A 24013-nucleotide genomic window follows, 5' to 3' on the forward strand; every position below is an offset into this window, starting at 1 on the left:
TTCATCATACGGGGAAATGTGCATAATTATCTCCTTTTGGTCAGATATAAATTTTTCTATCTACTTTAAACACTGCATATTTCTTGCCTAGTGAGCCAATTCCACCATTTTTGTAAGGGCCGAAAAAAAAAAAAAAAGCACAGAAGACCCCTACTAATTTCTTTTAAATTGAACGGTAGTTTCATGGAGAAGCTTTCATTTAATTTATGTGATCTAATTGTGTTAAGTAGAACCAGACTATGAGGTTAAACATTTCCATGTGTTTTAAAGGCCCAGAACTTTTCCTGAAAGGAGATATCATTCTGAACTCAGACTTTACCTGCTGCTTCCAGAAACGGCTGCAACTCCACCCAGACTGTACCCCCTTCCCAGCTGTGTGTGCCACATGTAAGCACATGGAGGAGATGCCGTCCCCTGGCGCAACCGTTGCCTGGGAGGGCCTTACCCCTGCCACACTCCTGGACCTCCAAAGGCTACCAGATTTTTTTCCCCAGTCATCGACACTTGCCTTCCTCCTCTGTGTATGAAATGAAGAACTAGGTAACTGTAGAGAGGGAAGGCAGAGTTGACCAAATTCTGGAAATCTGGTTCCTGGCTTACAGCCACCCTGAGCCCTAGTGTGATCTATAAATGCTTTACAACTCACCCCTTGTTGATATGACATTTTGTTGACTATAACCATCCCCTCTTCATTTTATGCTCCAGAAGCTTGTGAGACCTCAATGAGTCATGAAGAATCCTAATTTCAAATCCAAAGAATCCAAAGTGATGACAACAAAAACCAATAATTGATATCTGAACACAGGTTAGTATTTGACAATGGATAAAGATTGGTATACCTTCCCTTCCTCGGGGCTTTGTTGACATGAATTGTGAACGTCGTCTTCTCTTACTAATTTTCCAGGCCAGGAAGTGAGTCCTTTGATTTGGCCCCAGACCAAGTCGCCAACATTGAACGTCCTTGGTCTATAATGTATCAATTCATTTGAAGAGGGGGAGTCTGGATTCCTTAGGTCATCTTCACTACTAATGCTTTTAGCATCTGAAGGGCTAGGCACACACCCATTAATGCTTTTGGCATTAAAGTCTCCATTGTAATGGATGTAGTCTTTGACCAGAGAATTTTCCAAACTATTTGAGGAACTTGGAGACTGCTCCTCTAGGACCAGGTCTTGCTTTGCAGTGCTTAGCAGCTCTCCAAATCCCCGACTCTGTCGAGGTCTATTCCCATTAATGTGTGCACATCTTTCCACAGTGTTCTCTAGTCTCTCCTTAAAACTCATCATAGTTCTTTTGTAGTTATTATACCTGAAATTTTCCTCTAGAATTTTATCCCCTGGACAGTTTCTTGGTGGTAACAGTATTGGGTGCTGTTCCCCAGGCAGAAATGGCAGTGTAGAGACATTGTTGGACCTTTCATGACAAGGACTACTGTGGATATGGCCTGGATGATCTAAAAATTCCTCGTACTTCCACCTGTTTCGCTCCCCTCTGGGGCTTTGCTCCCCGTCCCACTGTTTTTTGGATGTGTGGCAACTTGCTGACTTGAAATATTCAAACCCATCTGCTTCGTTCACATTTTTCCCATGGTCTAGATTCTTGGGCAGCCGAGACCCTCTTGAATTCCTCAGCCTACCATCATGATCAACACCGCCCATGTTCCGTCCATGAATGACCGCACTGACAGCACTGGAGAGATTTAATGGGTCACCAATTGAGGCAGTGAAGGCACTCATGGCACTCAGAGCTGGAATGGGGCTGATCTGAGTTGTACTGTTGACTGCAGTGGTGATGACAACCTGCATTCCTTTGCTGGCTGCATCGACAACTGCTTTGTAAATGGCATCTACGGAAGCATCACCTGGGCCACCCACAACGAGGCCATCCTTCACCTGTTGACCAAGAGATGGGTCAATCCTCGGTTGCAACTCACAAGGTGTATCTTGAAAAGGTGGAAGTGCAGTGTTTGGATTCTCAGGAAGTGCTGTGAGCCCAGGCTGAGTGCTTATTCTTTTGTTTAGGAGAGCTGCATCTTCCTGCATTCTCACCTTGAAGAAATAGACAGGAAGCAGTGAGAGAAAGGGAAATAATTTTAAAGGCCGCAAAGAGAAAGACTATAATTTTAAGATTTACCAAAAGACAAACAAATATAACAAGGAAGGAAATATAAAGAACAAGACTCAAAAATTGAAATAAAAAGTCACTTTATATAGGAAAGCTTTATGTCTTGATTATATTTGCATGCTGTTTCTTGGGTTAAAATCATTCAACAGATTTTAAAAAATCATCATTGTGAAACACTCTCTAGAAAAATTAAACTTGAGGTAGCTGGACAGAAAACGTACTCAAGTTGGGATGACTCCATTCATTTAGTGTCATTACAGGTCTCTGCAATTTAGGATTCAAAAAGAGTCAAGTCACAGGTAATCAAATTAGCAAAGAAGAAAGATTTTGAAAATGATTTCTAACTCACTGATGTTTCCACTTAACTAAGTGAAATACAATATAAAATTTTTAAAAAAACATATAAACTCCTTTCGTAACAATAACATGACACTAGTTTTCAGATGGGGTAGTAATACCTGCTCCTCAACCTTTTCAGGCCACATCCCCATGCTGTCAATAGTGACAATCGCTGTCTGCAGAAGTGATTCTCAATTGGAAAGTGGTGGAGGGAAAGCATACTTACCAGGGGAGCATATCAGAATTCCAGTACAGGAAGGATCAGGGCAGTTTGAAAAAGTGCCCAAGGTTATTCTAATTTTACCACCCACCCCCGCCCCCACACCATCTAAGAATTACTGCTCTAGACCCTTGATACTTTGGACTTTCAGATTTTTTTCCACAATGATCTCTCTCTTTCTTTACATCCTTCCCTGCTAATCCAGAACCTGGGATCTGTCGACACATCAGCCTCTCTCTTGCTATTATCACCCTGTCTACACCTACCAGGCAAAATCCCAGTCTTGGATCAATTCAACTGCTTGCCGTATCTACATCTACAGTGAGGATGCTGAGTATTTGTCTGTAGGAATTTGTAGCTTCCAACCTCAGTTGAGGGCTTATTGCTGCCCATCAATCCTAGATCTTCTAGTTAGTTATCAATCATTTTCCACAACTATTCTAATCTTCACGAACTTCTTCACCATCTCCCAGACTATTCTTGGTAGATGATCTTATGTAATAGAGAAAATAAAGCCCATCAGGCAAGATTTCTCACAATTTCTTATACTCTGATGCTCCCTGCCCCCTGGCAACAGACTTCTCTGCAACTATACCTGTCCTAAACTCTGTCCTGCTTCCCATATGAGGGGTCCCTTCTGCTCTCTGAAGGTGTGCCCTCCACTTGTGTTCTGAATCCCAAGCCCCTTCCTCAAGGATCCTGTCTAATTTATTATACCTTCCCTTCTTTATGTTCAGTTACTTCCACTTTTCTGGGTCTTTCCTATAGCACATGATTATGTTCATGGCTTACATATTTTAAAGTTTGCATTCATCCTACCCCCGACCCCCTGCTGGGGCACTGCCCTATTTCTCTTATGCTCTTCGAAGTTAAGTTTTTTCAAAAATAAATTTTGTTGTGTGTATTTGAAGTTAACACCATGATGTATGGAATACGTATACAGATGGTAAAGTGGTTACTATAGTGAAACAAATTAGCCTATCATCTCATATAGTGGTAGTGTGTGTGTGTGTGTGTGTGTGTCAAGAACAGCTATAATCTACTTCTTTAGTCTATACTCTTTAATTCCTAACCTCCCATTCACTGTTCCTCCATTTTGCCATCTGCGTCCTGCTCTCACCACTCCAGCAAAACTGCATTCCACTAAGTCACTGATGATGTCCTAATTGCTAAATCTAATGGATTCTCTTCAGGCTTTATCTTACCTTTTTTCTCAGTGACACGGTTGAGCACTTCCTCTTCCTTTCTAAAGTATTTTACTATGGAAGATACATATATTATCATAAAGATACAAGTTTTCTTCATCATTACTTCTCACCCAAACTCACAGTTTCTCACCCTAAACTCCAGTCCTATTTCCTTTCTTAGAACTAACCAGCACTGGAGTGCATCCTTCTTACCTCCCTTCCTTGCTCCCCTCCTTCTTTCTTTCAACCTAAATGGGATGGTACTAGATTCTGGATCCCATACCCCCTCCTCAGGAATCCTGCCTTATTTATTATCCCTTGAACATAAAGATGTTCCACTTTTCTGGGTCTTTCCTTTAGCATATGACTATAGCACTGGAGTCTTGTCTTGCAGTCTTACAGATCTTTCTATATCAGATTATATAAGTCTACCTAATTTTCTAAACCACCGGGTAGATGGATATACTGTACCATAATATACTTAACTATTTCTCTACTGATGGAGTGGTTCATAATTTTTGACACCACAAATCATATTGCACTGAACATTTTGCTATGTGCTTGTTTGTTCACATTTGAAGATTTCTCTAAAATGAGATATTAATACATAGAAGCTGAACTTCTGGTCAAAAGATATTTTAAAAATCTGATATGCTATCAAATTACCCTCCAAAAGGACTGTATCAGCATATAATCAGACCAACAGTAATCTGAGAGAATCCTTGTCAGCAATGGATATCATCAATCTGATGGACACATTAGTGTGATAATTTATATAACTCTGATTGTTATTTTCATGTTTATTAATACTTTATCTTTCAATTTCTGTGAATTGTCTGTTCATATCTATTGCTAATTCTTTTCTAATCAATTATCCTTTTTCTTCCTGATTTATAGTAGCTCTTTTTACATTGTAGGTGTTAATTATTTAGTATGTATTAGGAAAATATTTTCTGCCAGGTTGTCATTTGTCTTTAGCTTTGTTTAGAATACCCTTGATCATACAGAGAGTTTAAATTTTTATGTGTTCAAATTTGTTACTTTTCCTTTTGACTGCCTTGGTTTTCTGTCATGCTGAAAGAGCCTTCTCTACCCCAAGATTATTTTTAAAAAGTCCATATTTTCTTCCTATGTGGATTTAGTGTTACTCTTTCCACCTACTTCCTCAACCTAGCAGGAATTTATTCACTTCGTGGAACTAAAGAAATACCATGTGGCTGAAGCCAGGGGAAGAGTGGTGAGAGCTGAGGCTGGAGAGGGCGGACAGGTGGGCATGCAAGGGAGGTGAGTCTCAGTCATGAGAACAATGAGAAATGACAAAAGGGCTTATGAGGGTCACACGATCAGTTTTTACTAACAGCTCCAAAAGAACTGCTGAGATACTTCAGACAAAATTAAAAAAAGAAAACCTTCACACAAAAGATTGGAATGTTTAACAATACTCATGATTGAGAAATACCAGTAAATAGAGGTGAAAGGGCACATAACCTACTTTTTTCACCGTTTCCCCCAAATTAAGTGTTTAAACAAACCCAAACATTGTTTTCTTCTAAAGTGACACAGGGGAGGAGAGTACCTGAAAGTTCTGAAACAGACAAGCCATGGGGTTATTGTTAGCTGGGCAAGGAATTGTGGACTGTCCTTGGAATGCCTGGAGATTCTGGTACCCCTGGAGAAGTTGCTGCTGTTGCTGATTTGGAGGAAACATCTGATTGTTGTTTAACAGCGACTGTAGATGAGTCAGTTGATGGTTATTCAAAGTATTGTTTATTGATGACATATCACCTACAGTTTGAAAAACATAAAATATAAATAAATGTGATTCTTCGGAGATTCTATGCCTCTCTTTGTACCTGAGAATTCCTGAAACAGAAACTAAGTGCTATGCTTACTTGGGTAATGCTTTCCGTTTTTACTTCTGAGAGTCTTACTAAGTGGTAAGGAAAGAGTAGCTTTATTATTTAGTTTTATCTTGCATAATTAGTTTTTAAATTTTATATCATGGAAAGACGACTTAGTTTTTGCTCTATTCATTAAGCAGTCCTTATATATTGAGCTGCAGTGTCATATGATTCCTTGATCTATTTTTAGATTTTAGATCTATTTTAGAGCACCTAAAATTAAAAGTTGAAATTAGTCCTATAATGTTTTAGCAATTGTAAGTACCTGACCAGATAATCAAAATAAGTGAGCCTGATCAGGCCTTGTTTACAAAATTTAGTTCTCAAGCCATAATCATCAATAGATACCACATCAAACAATTGATTTGGTTTAGAAATGTGCATTTTGTTTTGCAGTAGAAGGTTGGTCACCTAAAATTAAAATGGAAAAGAAAGCTAACAACACAAAAGAATTCATTGTTGTAATCATTCAAAATAAATATTATATAATCAGTAGGATTAATAACTAAACTTATATTCAAAATTCAAAATTATTTTGAAATTACTCTGACATTCTCTTGAGGAGAATGTCATAGAAATTGTCTTGTAACTTGAAACATGTAAATCTGTAATGCTTTGTAGGTCATTTAACTACAAAGATTTCAATGCCAAATAGAACTAATTATACTATATTATAAAGGCATCCATAAAATCAAAAAAACATAAATAATAAACAAATTATTTTTTACACCTTGAAGATGCCACTGACATCATCATGTACATTTCCCTGTTTCTAGACTTCATGGACACCATCCCTACACTTTATATTATAGTTACCGATATCCATCAGTTAAATATACCTGGCATTATTTTCGAACTATTTTGTGATAGGAGAATATAGATGAAAAACTTTGTTTTTAAGCCACAAAGGTCAAAAAAATAATACTGACTGAGGAAATCTAGTAGCAGCTAGAGGGGCTGTCTGTTCCCTTGAACTTGGGCAAACTTTAGCTTCGCGTGTTTTTACATCTTGTTTCTTGTTTTGCTAGACAAGCATTTAGTTTTGTTTATTTAGGGTTCACCTGGAAAACACTTTCTCAATCTGTTTCCATCCACAGTGCAGCTGCTCATACTAACCCTGTGATGCCACACCAACTAAAATTCAAATAAAAGTGATTTTTAAGAGGTACCTGTGCTTTATTATTTGAAAAATGAGACTCTACTTGGTTTAAGAGGTGATGGGTAGGTTAGGTTTAGGTGGCATCAGAATTAGAAGAGAAAGCAGATTAAAATGATATTTAGTATTGCTAGAATAGGGGAAAAAGGAAAAAGTCACTCATGTTTGTATAACTATGGTTGTGTGTGGGTGTTACATTTAGTTCCTTAAGCAAGCTGTGACATAACAAAAACATTTTTAAAAATAGTGTGACAAAATGGAGTTTTTAAAAAGGAGAAAATAGAATTAGAAAAACGTTTCTTTTGTAAAAAATTTGTGAAAAAATTTAACTTACCAAGTAGACCTGTCCCCAGTAGAGGGTTAAGTAGCTGTGGCACCACAGAGTTACTGTTGAGTTTAGCTGGACCAGGTGTATTCCCAGCATTATTAGATATATTCAGCAATGTTTCTGCCATTGACACCACTGCTGTCCCACCAAGTGTTGAGACAGTCAGTGCTGCCACTGCTGATGATGTAGTGGTTGTGGTAGTGGTTGCCTGGGAGGAGGTTGCTATGGAAACCTCTGGATGATTAGCGGTGTTGGCCGATGCCGAGTTCAGGACACCTCCCAACAGCTGGGGATTCAAGGTCATTAATCCTGAGGCCCCATTGACAGCTGGGAGGAACAGGGGGTTAAAAGTAGTGTCACTGCTTGCAAAGCTTGGTAAAGGGTTCCCCATGGGGCTGGTTAAAAGGGTCTCAGCTCGGCTGTTGTCTGACTGATTGCTTGGCAAATGGTCTGGTGGGGCTGTCATCTGTGTTAATGAGGGTAAAGGGGTATTTTGCTGTTGCAAAAGATCTGAGATGGTCAGATTGAAAGATGGCAGGGGAAGCATGGCAGCTGCTTGGGCTTGGTTCTGAAGCAAGGCTGCTAAGAGCTGAAAGTGAACAGGCTGCAATACCTGCCCATCCATGTCACTGGAGAGAAAAGCTAAAGCAGCGTTTACATTCGGGTTGAGAAAACCTAAAGGGTGGAGGTTGATCTCAGACTTGCCTTCTCCTGCTGAAGGCTGGAGGATATTTAATAGATTCTGGTTTAGGAGATGCTGTTGATTCACTGGCAAAGAGATAGGTAGAGAACTGAGGAGGCTGGGGTTCAAGGGGTGTGGAAGATGGTTGTTTGAAGTGCTGTTGGATGGAAAATGAAGTGCGTGCTCCTGGCCAACAAAAGGAAAATCACTCCCAATGGGTAGCTGACTCTGCAGTGGGTTTCCAGCTGCGGTGGTGACTATGACGCCATCTTGAAGAACAGATGTTGTCTTTGTGATGGCAGGGTGGTTGGTGCCCGCTATGGCTATGGAGGATGATGGTCCTGAACTACCTAAAATGAAAAAAAAAAAAAAAGACCCAGTTATTAATCATGAATGTTATGTGAGACTAGGCATAAAAATGCATTAACATAAATTTAAATTTATTTGTTACATGGCACCTTCATTGATTGTAATTAGATTAACTGTAATCAGATCACTTGACATCTGTTAATGGGACTTAAGTTTAGAATGTATGCTTTTGAAAATAAATATATTGAAGAAGTTTTACTGAGAAATAGCTGGTGGGTTGTGGTGGCAGGAGAGGTGGGGGGTTTAAAAAAAGAAATAGCTGTTGCTGACTATCAAATAGCTTGTTTTTCACAGGCAGACAAGTGAAAGGGGAAGATGGGAGAATCCATGTTCTTCATTCAGTTGGGTAGATAAAAGTAATAGTTTTATTTAAAAAGTTTTTTCATTAAAAAAGTTACTTGTCTTTATTTATAAAACTAATACTTCCTTTTAGTGAAAAGAAACCCACAAAAGTAGAATGCACATAAAAATATAAAGCAGAAAATAAAAAGTACCTATGAAGATTAACTATTAATATTTTAGTTTATAGCTTTCCAGGCTTTTTCTACCTGCATGTCTATACATATGCAGGCATGCATATGCATATATATGTTACATATATTTTTTAAAAATAGAATCATGCTATAATGTTATTTTATAGTTTTATTTATCAATATGTTGTGATTATCATTTCATGTTAGCTTATATATAGCTACAGAACCATTTTATCAGTATCATGTATGAGATACTGTACTTTAATCAATCCACAGTCATGAGCTTTTTTATTATTTCCAATCTTTTACTATTGTAAGCAACACTGTGACAAATATTCTTATTAACACTTCTTTGCCAGTTCACCTAATTATTTTCTAAGGATAAATTCTTAAAAGTGAAATTCCAGGGACAAAAGTGTTTACATATTTTAGAAGCTTTGAATACATATTGTCAAACTACCCTCCTGTGAAGTTGATCAATACACACTTAATTTACATTCCTATAAGCAGTGGAAGACAGTGTTCATTTCTCTCACCAATACTCTATTTATCATTATTTTTGACAATGAATAAAAACAATAGTTAAGAATCTTTACCATTCTGATTGCATAAAGATACTTTGTATTCATGATTTTTTAAGTTAGACCAGTCTTAAACAGCATTCTTATTCTTAAAAGTCTTACACTAGAGATGAAAATTCTGGGAATTTAATATCTGAAAAGATAAAAGATAAAATTTTACTTATTTGTAACTGTTTTTGTGATGTTCAACCCAAGCTGTGCAACAGAATTATCTGGAGAAATTAAAAAACAAAAACAAACCAATACCTGGGCCCTAACCCAGACCCGCTGAAAACTCATCTCTCGGGGTATAGCCTGGGCAGTAGTATTCTTTGAAATCACCCCTGGTGGTCCAGATGCACAAGGGGTGAGGTAGATAGGGTGAAAACCACATCTATTGAAAGGAACCTATAATCACTGTTTTGTAAATGGTCTTTCCCTATTGTAAATGCATTGTTTTATGTAATACATGCAGTTGACAAATATTTTAAGAATACACATTTAGTTTTATTTAAAAACTAAACACATATATGGCATAATGAACAACTCCAGTGTCACTGAAAATCTAAAACAACTCAAACATTTTGGGCTATGCTATGCCATGCTATCCTAAAAAACTTTACATTTTATCATGTTACCATTGAGGCTTCATCCAAATACACAGAAATGTTTCCATAGTTGTAACAGTAATATGAATATAATTTTATATTCTTCTTGTTTTCACCTAATAGAATAACACAAGGATTTTTCCTTTCTGATAAATAGACTTTATATTTTAACTGTGTAGTGTATGTATTTACTGTATGTATTGAACCACTCTGATAAAGTCTGGTATTCATGTTTTGGTTTCTCATCATTATAGATAATACAGGGATAAATATCCTTCTACATGTGATACTTTGCTACCTTTGAACTTTTTCCTTAGAAAAAATTTCATAATTGGCATGATTATTTTGAGAATCAAAGAAAGGGAAGCAAAAGTTCTCAAATATGTAAAAGTCTATAAAAATAAAAGGAGTTATCATTATTATTGACATTAGTAGTCATAGTAGTGGTGCTGTGGTAATAGTAGTAAGTACAAATCTGCACATCCAACACACTTTACAGAATATCCCTATAGCAAGGATTTGCCATTTTTCCTGGCTGTCATGGTCTGCCTTTATTTTTTTTTAAGTTTTCAGTGTTTTAAAGAATGAGATCTTAAAATCCCCTCTTTGAAAATATATAAATATTTATGAAATAATGACCACATTCACCAAGAGTAGGGTAAGAAAACATACCAAATGCTGAAGTAGGCATATAGTATACAATTCTTTAAATACTAATTCAGATTTGTTACAAAATAATCAAAACCTTAAACATTTAATTGCTTCTTAAATCTTGCTGCTATTTCCATAGATACTATGGATTATTTCCATTTGGACACCATCGTTTAAAATTTTTTTAAACTTTTATTAAACCTTTACAAATATTTTTAAGAGTTTAAATAAAAAGTCTTATTTACTGGTAATCACTACTTGTGGCACTATCTGTGGCAAGTTTTCCTCTGCGCTAAATAATAATGACATATTTAGATGTAGAGATCACAATTTTTCTAACCAAAGGCAGAACACATTTTCAAAATGCTTTAGAATGTACACGGCAAGGCTTTGTAGATGTAGGCTTTCCTTAGATATTATTATAATTTTTAATCTTTATTTTGCAACAGACAAGTATCCACATTTATGATTCAAGGAAGTAGCCATTTTTGGATAACATAAAAGTTCTCTAAATATTCTTGAAGAATTTGAAGAAGCAAAGTATAGATACTCTGGGTATATTTTTATCTTACCATCAAGAAAGTAGTGAATAACACAAGCTTCTTAAATGTAGTACGAAGATGAAGGTATAGTTTTTTAAATTTTCAACAAATCTATTCAACAAACAGGTGCATTCTGCTGGACAATAGAACTAACTATGAAAATAAAATTTTTAAAAAAGCCCTTGTTCTTTCCTGAAGGAACTAAGAGTTTAGGTAAAGAAATAAACACAGAAATCTCTCTGTCTTTTTCTTCTCTCAAATATATATTTATTCAGAGTTTATTATGAACTAGAAAAATGTAAAGCTCTTTTCTTACATTGCTAGTATAACTATAAGGCAATATGCTAAGAGGTATAACAGGTGTATAACAAGGAGACCACTATAAAACTGAACATGTCAGGGAAAACTAGTCAAGTGGTATAACATTTGATCTGGAATTTGAGAGATGAAAAGGAAATAAAAAGGTCCTCTATGCAGAAGCAAGATGATGAAAAAAAAAAAAACAAAGACAAGGTGATAAAGTAGATGGAAGGTAATGAAGAGTCCTGTGTTTCCCCAAAACAAAGAAATATGACTGAAAATATTGTGAGGTTTCCCTATGCTTCTGGCTCCTCCTACCCATGGTCGAACCTGCTGCCTTAGATAAGCAGTAAAGACATTTGAAATCATCTTTCTAAACCATTAAAGACAAAAATCATTTCTTATTTATCGCTGTATTTCCAAGACCTAACACAATCTCTGACACATGAGTGGCATTCAAAAAATATTTCTTGGTATTAAAAATATTGTAAAATCATAAAACTTGCACTCAACCTTTAGAAGTAGGTAGTTTGATGCTATGTGTTGGTGTATTTGTGAACAAAGGGAAAGAATATCACTCGTTTGTGGAGAAAGTGAAAATGAACTCTTCAGTGTATTAGTCCAATGCCAGGAGATAAGGGACATTGGAAAGGAGATGGGTGCAAGATGACAAATTACCTAAGAAGGCTTCCAGATATTTCAAGAAATTGAAATCACCCCACAGAGGGAGAGGTCTATCCCAAATTACTCTGAGTTCTTAAAGTTACTCACTCATGCTTACAGTCATTCAAAGAGGACCCTGAATTTGTATGAAATTTTATAGATGGAGGGAAATTTGGAAATTGCTTATTTCTGAACCACTTAATCTTGAATAGGCAGTCTCTGGTGAACGTATTTCATAGTTCTGCACAAAAACCCTATGGTCTGTTAAACCGTGGGGAAAAATGTTTTGTTAAAGCTGTTTTTTTGTTTTGTTTTTGTAGCCAAGATATTTTGTGCTTAATCAAATAAAAAGGACAGTCGCTGAGACTTTTAAAGAGCAAATCATTCATTACATGTCTGCCAGTTAAATAACCAAAAGGCAGCTGGGATCCTGGAACAAGTTAGTAAGTTGGAGAAGTCCTTCACTGGGCAAAAATGATTATTTCACACCGGCCAGCAGCACCATGAACTGGCATACTTTCTTTTTCTCATTGTCTCTGTTGCTTTTCAAGCGTAGGAGAGAAGACTGGAAAGCCACCCAAACAAACTTTGGTGTGAGATCTCATGCTTAGACACCCAGAGATTAAGACAGTCTAGTCCAGTGAGGAAATGACAGTGGTAGCTTACCCAGTAGGACAGGTTTCTTTTCTTTCTTTTTTTTTTTTTTTTTTTGAGATGGAGTCTCACTCTGTTGCCTAGGCTGGAGTGCAGTGATGCGATCTTGGCTTACTGCAACCTCCGCATCCCGGGTTCAAGTGATTCTCCTGCCTCAGCCTCCTGAGGCACGCCCGGCTAACTTTTGTATTTTTAGTAGAGACAGGGCTTCACCGTATTGTCCGGGCTGGTCTCGAAATCCTGACCTTGTGATCCGCCTGCCTCAGCCTTCCAAAGTGCTGGGATTTTAGGCGTGAGTCACTGCGCCTGGCCCAGACAAATTTCTGTATGTAAACAGTATTCTGCACACAGTTATAATTCATGATATATGTATATGCATATATGTGTGTACATGGAAATAGGGTGAGTAAATTTTAAAGGATATTTTCCTAATATTAATTTAATCCTTGACATGTTTTATCTGTCTCATTTTTAAAACTACTTTTCAAAACAAAGTTAATGTCTACCTCCTTCGATTCGTTTCTCTTCTTCCTGATCATTGTTTGTATTGTGCTAAACTCTTATATGGCTGTCTCTTAAATATTAATAATATTGTTATACATGTCTTTGGATGTGTAGAAGGTAGAATATAAAGCTCATATCAAAGAGACCAATGAAGTATTTTTAAAACCTCCTTATACCAGTTTGTTTAGCTCTAATTTTGAACAAATACTACTTTATGCTAAGAAACCTTTTCTAAATTAATATGCCCAAACACTGATTTTTATCTATAAAATTCAAGAACCTAAGAAATAAGTCATATAGAATGTGTATGCCTTCACCATCTGACCTTTATCATTTGCTTTGGTAAGTGTACTTGCATTGCAAACAGGGACAATGGTAATCCTTAATAAAAATGAATGCTTGTAGAGATACGAGAAAATACCATGGCTTAGTGAGTCCAATAAATATAATTCACTTTTCGATCCCATTGAAATAGTGAAATTTTCTCCTCTATATTTAAAGGACTGATTTTTAATGATAACAATAATAAATTGAAAGATAACTTTTATGAGAATACTAGATCTTTCTATGAGACTTTATTTTCTCAAGCTTCAGTAAGAGGGAATGGTAATGTGTATTTACAAAAAGACATCAAATCTCTATCTTTGTGCTCTGGATTCTGATGTAAATTGTTAACATTCTTTTATCAGCAATAGAAAGGAAATCTTAGGGACTAGAGGCTACTTTGTTCTATTCAAGGGAGGGAGGAAGGGGCCCCAAACCAAAGGACTTAGGAGAAGGTAGAGAAGATGGGAAAGGCAGCTATGGCAGTAATTGAGGAAGTGCTCTTCACACTCGACGGGGCCAAGAGGACGGGGAGGAGAAAAGAGCAGCAGAAGGGATGCAGCTTGAATCTTGAAATATGATGTCTGTGTAGTTATGACTGTCAAGGGGATCAGTCTTTTCAGTCTCATGGTGGTGATGGAGTCAGAAAAAGAGTTTGTTTTTTTCCTTCACCCCCACACCGTAATCATGTTTTGTTTCCTTTCTTAAGACACATAATTACTCTGAAAACTGTTGGAATTAACTTTAAAATGCTTGGGATTTTTCAGTTTACTCAAGTAATAGGTTTTTTTTTTTTTAACAAATGCCTCTTTTATCACATTTTTCTTAATATTTGTGAGAAAACAAATGTTGAGAAGAGTATAAGTCTCTCGCTGGTAGAATTTCTGTTCTCTGAATGTGCACTACAGTACCTAATAGTTAAAACGTTTCATCAGTATTCCATTTGGAAGTCTTATCTCATTTTGTTTAATGAGCAGAGCAGGCTGAATTTCTACATTATGAATATGCTTAGCTTTGTATCCTTCTACTGTACCCTGTTTTATCTGCAGTGCTAAAACAGTGCCTAGCACATCCTAGGTGCTCAATAAATATTTGCTGAATTAATTATCTCATGGATATTCTAAAACATTATTGAGATCTATTAGTGAGCTGCAAAATCAATTTAGTGTGCCCCAACTGGCATATTTTTGATAAATGAAATAGAAAAGGAAATGTAAAGAACACCGCACAGCTAGGGTAGTATTTTGTGGAAGCTCTTTCTGTTAGCTTATATATGTGAGTGCTAGGTCATGATCTGTTTTGCGAGTGATTAAAATCATTTCAGTGAGTCGTGGCTGTTATTAAAAAATACCAAATAGAATAAGATAAAATAGAATGGGATAAAAAACATCAGAAGTTATTACATGTAATAAGTATTTGTTTCATGAAACTTTTTGTTACACATTATAAATGTATATCTAATGGACTGTAATGCAAGTTAATTTCCTATTGTGGGAAGAATTTTAAAAAGTTGAAAAATACTGCTTTAGGATCAGGCCTCTGAGTTGCTCAACTCTGTAGGAGATGGTCTATGGAGCTGTGCTCTAGGGAGCATATTTATCAGGCTACAGTGAGAAAGGGGTCCCTGTGGAGTTATGCAGCACAGGAGCCCTGCTCTAGTATATCTGTGATGAATACTCTCTCCTATACCTGTGCCCATGGGTCTTGGATAGATACTCCGGACTTCCTGGACTAGCTCCAACCCCAGGAATACCTCAGCAACTCCTTCAGACTTCTGTTGTCTAGTTCCACTTTTCATCTGTAAAAAGGTGAGTTGTGACTTTGAATTTGCAAGTAGTATAAGGCTTAGACATAATTTTTACTTTACTCTTGGCTTGGCTGGCGTTAATGTTGTTTGATAGAAGTTCCTAGAAGGTAAGAATTTTATTTGTGATTTGAATTATTTAGTTCTATATGCATGAAAAAATGAAATCCATTTTGATGACACCATAGGAATATTTTTTAGCATTATTTTTATGACTCAAACATTGTAGAATTAACATTACTCCATAGAATCTGGGTACGTTTTGTAACTGTGTAAATGTTTTTTGGACCACTTGATTTTAGTAAATAATAGCTTAGGCATCTTCTAGAGAACTGAAGGATTTCTAGTGGCTTTATAAGTGAGCTCAATGTATTGTAATGGAATAAAATTCTCCCAATTTGCACACTGGGACAATTTATTTCTTGAAAGGAACAAAATAGATCACTGAATCAGCAAACATATCACCACTCTGAGTTCTGTTATCACCTTTGATTACACAGACTCAACGTCTACAGCTGAACATATTTTAACTCCTTTTTTTTTTTAATACAAGGAAACGTTAAACCTGGAATACGTAAACAAAATAAGTGGTGTAACCCTGATATTAGGAGACCTTCTTAAACAAGGCGTTGACTATATTAAGAATATCTTACAGCAAAGAATAAATGGCTCATTTGGCAAAAATTTACTAAAATGGTAGACATAGATTTTTAAGCACACAATCCAGAATTTAGTATAGCTCTGTTGTTTGGTTAAAAAACAAGTGCAGAGGACAATTTTTAAACTATAAACTTTGTGCATCAGATGGGGGATAAAATCTAAGCATTGAAAAATTTGAGTGAAAATACTTTCACTAGCAACTCATATTTATTCAGTCACAGCCTTCAAGGAGGCTCTTCCTCTTTCTTCAGTCTACATTAACCTATACAACACTGAATTATTTCTATACAAACCTCTCAACTCCTGAGAAGGATACTTTATAGTATAATCCACCCTTGAGCATTTTTATCCCTTAATCTTTCTGCCCCTGTAGCTTCATCTAGAAAAAACAGGGATGACAACTCCCTTTATTTTCTTTACTGCTATGTTCCAAGAACAAATGAACAAACAGGACATAAAAACCAAACTCATTACTTTGTAGTCGTTTACCCAAAGTGTTCTTTTGTGGTCTCACTATTTCATTGTCTTATACCTACCATATTAATGGCTGTCCTGAGTTTCAATCAAATGTATTTTGTGATGAAAGAAAACTTCCTTTTGCAGTTAAAAAAATATAAGTATATAAATACTCAAGAACATTTATTTGTAGGCTTATTTATATTCTTGTCATGTATATCTTTTAGAGTTAAGGCAAATAAATGTTTGAATTATTTTCTCTTCTGGCACAAACCCATACTGTGTCCCCTCAGAGGATTAAATTTTCATATGTTTAAAGAGCTGATTAAATGTTTTTTTTATTAGGAAAAAATAAGAGAACATAAAAGTCATTTTAAAGTGAAAAAAGTTATGTTGTGTTGAATGACTTAATGACTTTATCATATTGGAAGAAGGTAGAGTTGCTAGTAAGTATGTTGGCAGAATAATCTAAATCTTTTTCCTTCTTTGAAAATTGTGAAATACTGCAGGGCAAAGGAAAGGATGGGTCATTGTGTGGATATTAACAGGGCTAAGTCCTCTGCAGAGGCTTGGGTTACTGGCATGTATTGTTGTTATCTGGTAAGCAGGTGTGCAGTAGTCAGAGGCCTAAAGAGGCCTGGGCATTTTGAAGTTTGCCAGGCAAGGGCATTTGATTTTGGAGTCTTCCTTAAGTCATAATATTATAGGACATGTGCTATAGCTACTCACATGCTGAAATGCATCTCTCTTTAAAAATGGAAAGTTGCTTTAAATGTCTACTACTGATGGATTTCCAGAACATACCTGCATTTGGCAGTTTGAGTGTATGGACTGAGATTGGGAACTTTGGGATTTGGTTGCCAGATCCAACAGAGATTTGCTTTACAACTTGAGGAATGTCACCAAGTATCCTACTGGTCAGTTTCTAAGTCTGTTACATGGAAATATTAAACTTTATCTGTAATTTGATATTGAAAAAGCCAGTGGAAAACTGTAAACTTTAAAATGCAAAGTATTCTGAAGCTTTAGTGGAAAGGCAACTTGAAAACACAAAGTAGAATTAATAAAGCCTTGTATATTCATAAGTTTTAGAAATTCTTCAAAGTATTTAATATCTTTTATCTGATTTTGTTACTAGCTTTGCCTTCAATTCCCATACTTAAGTTGTGTGTTTTAAATGCACCCCATAGAATTCACATACAGGCCTAAAAATCAATATTTGGATTGTTTTGCATAGGAAGACTCTCCTTAAAAGAAGATTTAAAAATAGATGACCAATGGAACTAAGCATTTTTCAGAGGAAGTTATTTCTTATCTTGTTAATGTCTTAAGGTAATATTTTTGAACTCTTACTTAGAAGAGTGGAAAAAGGTACTGGATTGAGCAAGAAGTCACCTGAGTTGTGTCTAAGCTCTGTAACCACAGAGTACAGTTGGACCACGTTACCTGTTGGTTTCTTTCATCCTCACTGTGCTACCATGCTTGGAATGACATGACTAGCATCTACATCCTTTTAAAGGCCTACTGACACGTCACCTACTAGGAAACCCATTCTAATTTGAGTGAGGTGATACTTAATTAAAAGAAAGGTTACCAAATGTGATTCACTAACAAGGGGCAGTTTTCTTGACATTTTGGGTATTTCTTCTTCTGCACTGACATAAAAATTCTAGTCATATTTGCTATAATATTGGCAAAAATAACTGACTTTCATCTGAAGTATATCAATAGTTAACAAATGTGGCTTTTAACATGCATTAATGTGATTTAATTCATTATCTATTGAACATTTTAAAAGATTTTGAAAGGGAACACAATACTTTTGAGCACTAAATGTTTCAGATGAATTTATGCAGCTGGGAGGAAAATGGATTTTAGAATCAGATGAACCTCAGTTCAAATCCTGATTCAGTTACATACGATATGGAACAGTTACTTAAGTTTTTTTAGCCTCAGCCTCCTGATCTGTAAAATTGAACAATAATACTTTATACTTTAGAAAACCGCACAGATTAGAAATAATATAGGGAAATCACCTGGTACATAATAGGTACTTGATGATAGATAGCTATAGCAACATTTTAAGAATAAAATGTGGTTTTCTTCTAATGTCTTTCTGGTATCATAGAAATACTCAGTAATACTCCTACAGGGATAGCTGTGACTATCATTTACTGTCTCATTCTGAATGCCTGCCTTTAAGGCTCAATGGTTATTTGATGAATGAATAAATGTCAGTGTAAACAGATATTTAGGCTAGGCAATTACAGTGATGGTACATTCAGTTGACACAGTTCACTACATGGCAGAAAGAAACATGGCATTAGAGACTGCTTCAATATTTAGCTCATCAAAAGAGTTACGTTCATTAGTAAATCAATCCGTTTTCATAACCAGCTGCACATCAGACCTATGCACATTAATTAGTATTTAATTTTATTAGGTTTAATACTTTAAAAATTCATACTTAGATTTTTATTAAGCACATACTTCCTGTTAGTTTACACTAGTTGGTCATATTCATATCATTATTAGACATGTATCCTTATCCTTTTTAGCTATTTATATGCTAACACTTTTCTGACACTAATAAATTTTTAACCTATATGCTTTGACACCCCCAGCAGTAACAGTACAGGTCAGATGTGTTACAAAGATACATGAAACAAAAAAAATAAATGACCAAAACAGTATTAAATAAGTCTAACCTTGACCATCAGAAGAAACAAGAATATAAGTAAATGTTGGTTTTTTCCGTTATAGATAAATTGAAATACATCAATGAAATACATACACTTTGCACATGAACTCAGACCTGAAATGAAGTAAACTGAAGTAGGGGATATCAAAACTGTATAATACAATGAGACTAAAAATGTCTCATCAAAATTATTTAAGATATGCTCAATAAATATGGTGTACTTTTAAATAGTTATGAACTTTGTGTAACTTTTCTGCTAAATACATAAAATAAAATTTTCATTTGTATCGAGTTATCTAAAAAGAAATATGATGAATGAGTGAAAAGCTGGAAGCCCCCTATGGGATAAGTATACTGTTAGACACATAAAAAATAAAGTTTCATGAGATTCTTTAAACTAAGAATATCAAGAAGGCACTAATAATTTCAGATATCTTCTAAACCATATATATATATATATTTAACATAAGAGATCATTGAATAGTTCTTCATTAAATAGTGACATCAAAACATAACACATAACACAAGATGTGAAGGATGGCAGGCGTAAATGGCAACACTAGGAAGGAAAATGCTTTTACTATCAGCAACAAAGACATGTGGGTTAGAATGCTTTTCCAGCATGATGGTATTATACCTACACACTAGCTTATTATTGAAAGCCTCAGCAGTTTTCTCATTTCCAGCAGCAATCTGGTTTTCATAGCACACTGTTTTCACAGTGAACAATAATGTCTTTACAACCATCTTTTATTTCCTCCTTGTCATTTCTCATAAATCATTAGTGTTGAATAATGTTTTCATAGTCAAATTTTCTGATGCCTCAACACATTTACCTCTTAGGTGGTTCTGTACAGCTTTTATAACAATTCCTGAGGACTCTATTGCACAAAACACAGGTCTTTTTCTGATATGCCTACTTTTAAATAAATTTGTTTCCTTAATTAATGGTGGATGAAGAGATACAATAGATTTGGGTTCAAAACCTTAATGTCAATGGTAAAAATGGTTTAGTTCTGTAAGAAAATCAAAAAACAATTTCAAGATTAAAAATTCTGGAAATCAGGTTTTCAAGCCTTTTTTTTTATTAGAAAACTTCAATTATTAGCTTTTTTTTAAAAAAGGGAGTAGCCAATATCCATTTTTGAGTTTTCTCAAACAAATAATAATAAAGGATAGCAAACTACGATAAGAAAACACATTAGAAGACAGCTTTCTACCTCGTACAACTTCTAGTTACCTTTTCCTATCCATTCACCTACTTCTGTTCAGCAGCAAGGAAAAAAATCCATTTATTTTTGCCTTTTTGGATTTTCCAAGATAAACTTCATTTACCTGAATACAAACAAAAGCTAGGGAGACGGCTTTTATATTGGCATAGACCAAGGACATGTGTCACAAACCAGGAAACCCTGCCTTGTATGGCTTATTTTGCAGTTGGGAGTCCAGTGGTTATAAAACCAAGTGAAAGTCGAACAATATTCAAAATGACACAGATTGACAACAAATAATGGAAACACATGAAATCCTCTTAGCTGTTAATCTTCCCAATAGACAAATCCCTAGCATTCTGTAAATAAAATTATAAATACTAAAGAAATGAAAAGAATTTCACAATGGGGAAAGGATCATTTCTTATCATAATAAATATTTTGGTACAAATTTTTAAAAAAGTAGAAAAGTTTAGTACCTTTGGGTACTTTTTTCTAATAAAACCATACCTGCTTCAGAACTTGTTTGATTATAGCTGCTAACAATGCTGTTTGGTATCACTGGAGTGGAGGACGTTGAAATTCTTGACTGAGGTGGATTGGGATGTAAGGAATTTCCTAAAGCCATGCCCGACTGACTGAGCATCCCACAGTTCCCGCTAGCCTGAATCTGATTTATTAAACCTGCAAGATGGTGGTTGGGGACTGGACTGTTACTGTGAACAAAGTTAGTGTTTGCATTGTGGCAGTGCACGGCTTCCCCTCTTAAAGGTATGTTCTGTGTCAGTGAATTCTGAAGAACACTAGAGTTCATACTGGGATCTGTAAAATGCAGCTGGTTAGCAGAGCAAGGCAAAGCAGTATTTGAGGCCCCACAACCCGGGGTACTATTGCTACTCAAGTGAGAGCTTTGACAACTCATAGACTGTAGTAACTGAGACATTGAACTGATGGGAAATGAACCCTGACCCTGCTTCCTTAGCAAGTCAGGTCCAGGTTTAGGAACTGCAGAACTATCCATTTGAGACTGTCTGAGCAAACTCAACACTGTCGTAGGTGGTTGTTTTCTTTTCCGCAATGAGTCTTTTTGCTGAGACATCAGCTTATCTCTTAGTGCTGCTCGACCACTTTGCCCTTCACCTGTTGGGAGAAGCATGTTGGCAGTAGGAGGGAACATGGTGTTTAAAGTGCTATGTCCTTCAGTGTTGCCACTGCCGGCAACAGCTCCAGAATTGCTACTGCTGCTACTGTTGTTACCAGCAAGTTTGTTTTGATTTGCTAGCTGTGCTTTGGCTGCTGCTGAGAGTAAACTACTTGCTGGAAAGGAGGCAGCATTGTGCTGGTTCAAGATCTGATTTAAAGGCATTCCCAGCAAACCAGGCTGACTCTTTACAGAACCACTTCCGGCAGATGCAGTAGGAAAAGCTGCACTGCTTGGGGTATTTAGTACATTACTTATTCCAGCAATTAATGGGTTAGGGATATCCTTGTACTGATGATGTCCATCGGACTTGGTAGAAGGGCTTGATGGCATTGATGGCCTTGGGGACCCTATTGTTGACCTTGGTGACCTGGGTGGAACCTTAATACCACTACATGTGGCCTGGGGTCCTACAGATGGCATCATGAAATTTCCATGATCTGATGATGTGGAAGATGAGCGTGATCTTTGGGGCGATGCCTCAATCCTTCCAATTCCAGTCCCCATCATGTGCACTGGGGATGTCACTGGAGAAGGGGACAGGGAGGTTGAAGCTGAATGCTGAACTCTTTGTACATGACTCCCATGATTCATGTGACCAGGTTTTACAGTTGGCAATGGGAGATTACTTGGCAAAGGAACAACAGCAGGAGGCATGCTTACATTCATCATAGGTACCTGAGAGTGGACATTTGAATGGAAACTGGTTGGATTAATGATAACAGGGTTCTGATTCACTGGTTTACTAGGAATAGGGTCAAGAATGCCAAGTGGATCTTTCTCAGATGTTAATGGCTTTTTCTGAAGAGCACAAGAAGGTGGAGGAGGGGGAGGTGGGCCTTGGGGTGGCTTGTGGTGGAACATTGCTCGTGGTATTTCCATATTAGTTGAAAAATTACACATTGGTTTTTTCATTACTGGACTCTTTGTAGTCAAGGTTGGGGAAAGAGGTATATTAGTCCTTCCAGCCATTGCACAGGATGACTGTACAGGAGAACCATGTAGCATTACTGAAGGTGGAGAAAGAGGAGTCCTATTCAGATGAACAGGACTAGAACTGGGAGCTCCATGAAAACCAGGATTATTTCTTGTGAAAACATCAGGACTTCCAAGCGGGTCAGTCCTTGGAGAGATTGAACCATCTCCATATATCTGGGAACCTGATGACGCTGGGCTGGGCAGGCCTCCATGGCTGCCACGGAATGGAGATTTCTGTCCATGTTCACTGCTGCCCAATCTCTGTCGGGGGTAGACAGGGTGGAGTTCCTGTTGTTGGCTTCCAGGCAGTTCTTGTACATACAGCCTTCCCATGGCGTTAGATGATCCAATCATTAACTTGAAAGGATTCTTACATTCAGGCATTACAGAATTTGTAATTCCTTCATGAGACTTATTTCTTACTGATCTTGGAGTTGCTGCCCGAGAAGGTACTACTGGAGTTGCATCTGATGTGAAAGAGAAAAAAAGAATTCTGTTAACAGTCTCAACTCTTGTGGTGGGAGGGAGGGAAGGAATGGAGGAAATCAGGAAGGGAGAGGGAGGATGGCCATCTGGAAGTAGGAATCTGTAAATAAAAGCTGTGATTCTATGCAATAAAAGTAGTTCTATATATTAATACTATTTTAAATTTGATTTTAAAAAGTACATTATTTTCCCTTTGTTGACCAAAGGTTCTCAGTAACTGCTCATTATGCTTATTTACTCTTTATCTGTTGAGAAAGCATGGGCATCTAAAGCAATACATAATGACATTAGCCATTCTAATAATATTTAAAATATGCAAAATCAAGACTGGCAGTCCAGATGGAAATGGTGATATTACTATTTTGTTGGATTTAGAATTTTTAAGAATGCAGTTACAATAGAAAATTGTGATCTGTGTGGCATAATATTTTCTTGGGTGATTTAAATGAATTGCCATTTTCACCACAAAATGTTCACCCTTATAAAAAATGCTTCTGTTATCTTACTGCAACCTTCTCAGAACAGATACAGTAATATTTCCTTATCCCAACATTTTCACTGTGAGAGTAAGACTTGATTTCTGTCTAATGGGGTTCCAAATCTTTTATAATGGGAGTAATAAGAAGAATAAATGCAGTGATATTGCAAACTAACCCATGCTTAGTTTCACATCATGTTTCTAACACTGTAATTTCTTTGCCCTTAATTAGTCATTATTGTAAAAACAGCCACAGCCTTTTACCTCAACTTAGGTAAAAGACTGCAGTTCTTTCATTAGACAGTTGGGTGTATTCAGGGTGGTATGGCCACAGACTTCAATTCTTTTATTAGGATAGGTTTCTCATGTAAAATTTAGTTGAAGTGCTAAAACCTTCAGTACTGGGCTCCAATTGCATATTCTCTTTTTACGTGAGTGCATTTCTCCTTCTCT

The 24013-nt window shown here is 36.4% G+C and overlaps 1 protein-coding gene across 9 annotated transcripts in view; it reads right to left on the reverse strand.

The window, feature by feature from the left end:
* MBD5 (methyl-CpG binding domain protein 5) overlaps positions 1-24013 on the reverse strand; it is a 466846-nt gene that overhangs the window by 21922 nt on the left and 420911 nt on the right. For 5 of the 9 annotated variants that reach the window (XM_030801005.1, XM_012502548.2, XM_030801006.1 and 2 more), the window contains 4 exons: positions 20928-23063; positions 7961-8287; positions 5447-5655; positions 840-2048 (listed from right to left, as the gene is read on the reverse strand). In XM_030801005.1, coding sequence (XP_030656865.1) covers positions 840-2048; positions 5447-5655; positions 7961-8287; positions 20928-23063 — 3881 coding nt within the window. Of the gene's footprint in view, positions 1-839; positions 2049-5446; positions 5656-7261; positions 8288-20927; positions 23064-24013 lie in introns of all 9 variants that reach the window. The other 4 variants (XM_030801003.1, XM_030801001.1, XM_030801002.1 and 1 more) reach the window with 2 other exon arrangements.

This window comes from Nomascus leucogenys, chromosome 20 (assembly GCF_006542625.1).
Source record: "Nomascus leucogenys isolate Asia chromosome 20, Asia_NLE_v1, whole genome shotgun sequence".
In the NCBI taxonomy this organism is placed as follows: Eukaryota; Metazoa; Chordata; class Mammalia; order Primates; family Hylobatidae; genus Nomascus; species Nomascus leucogenys.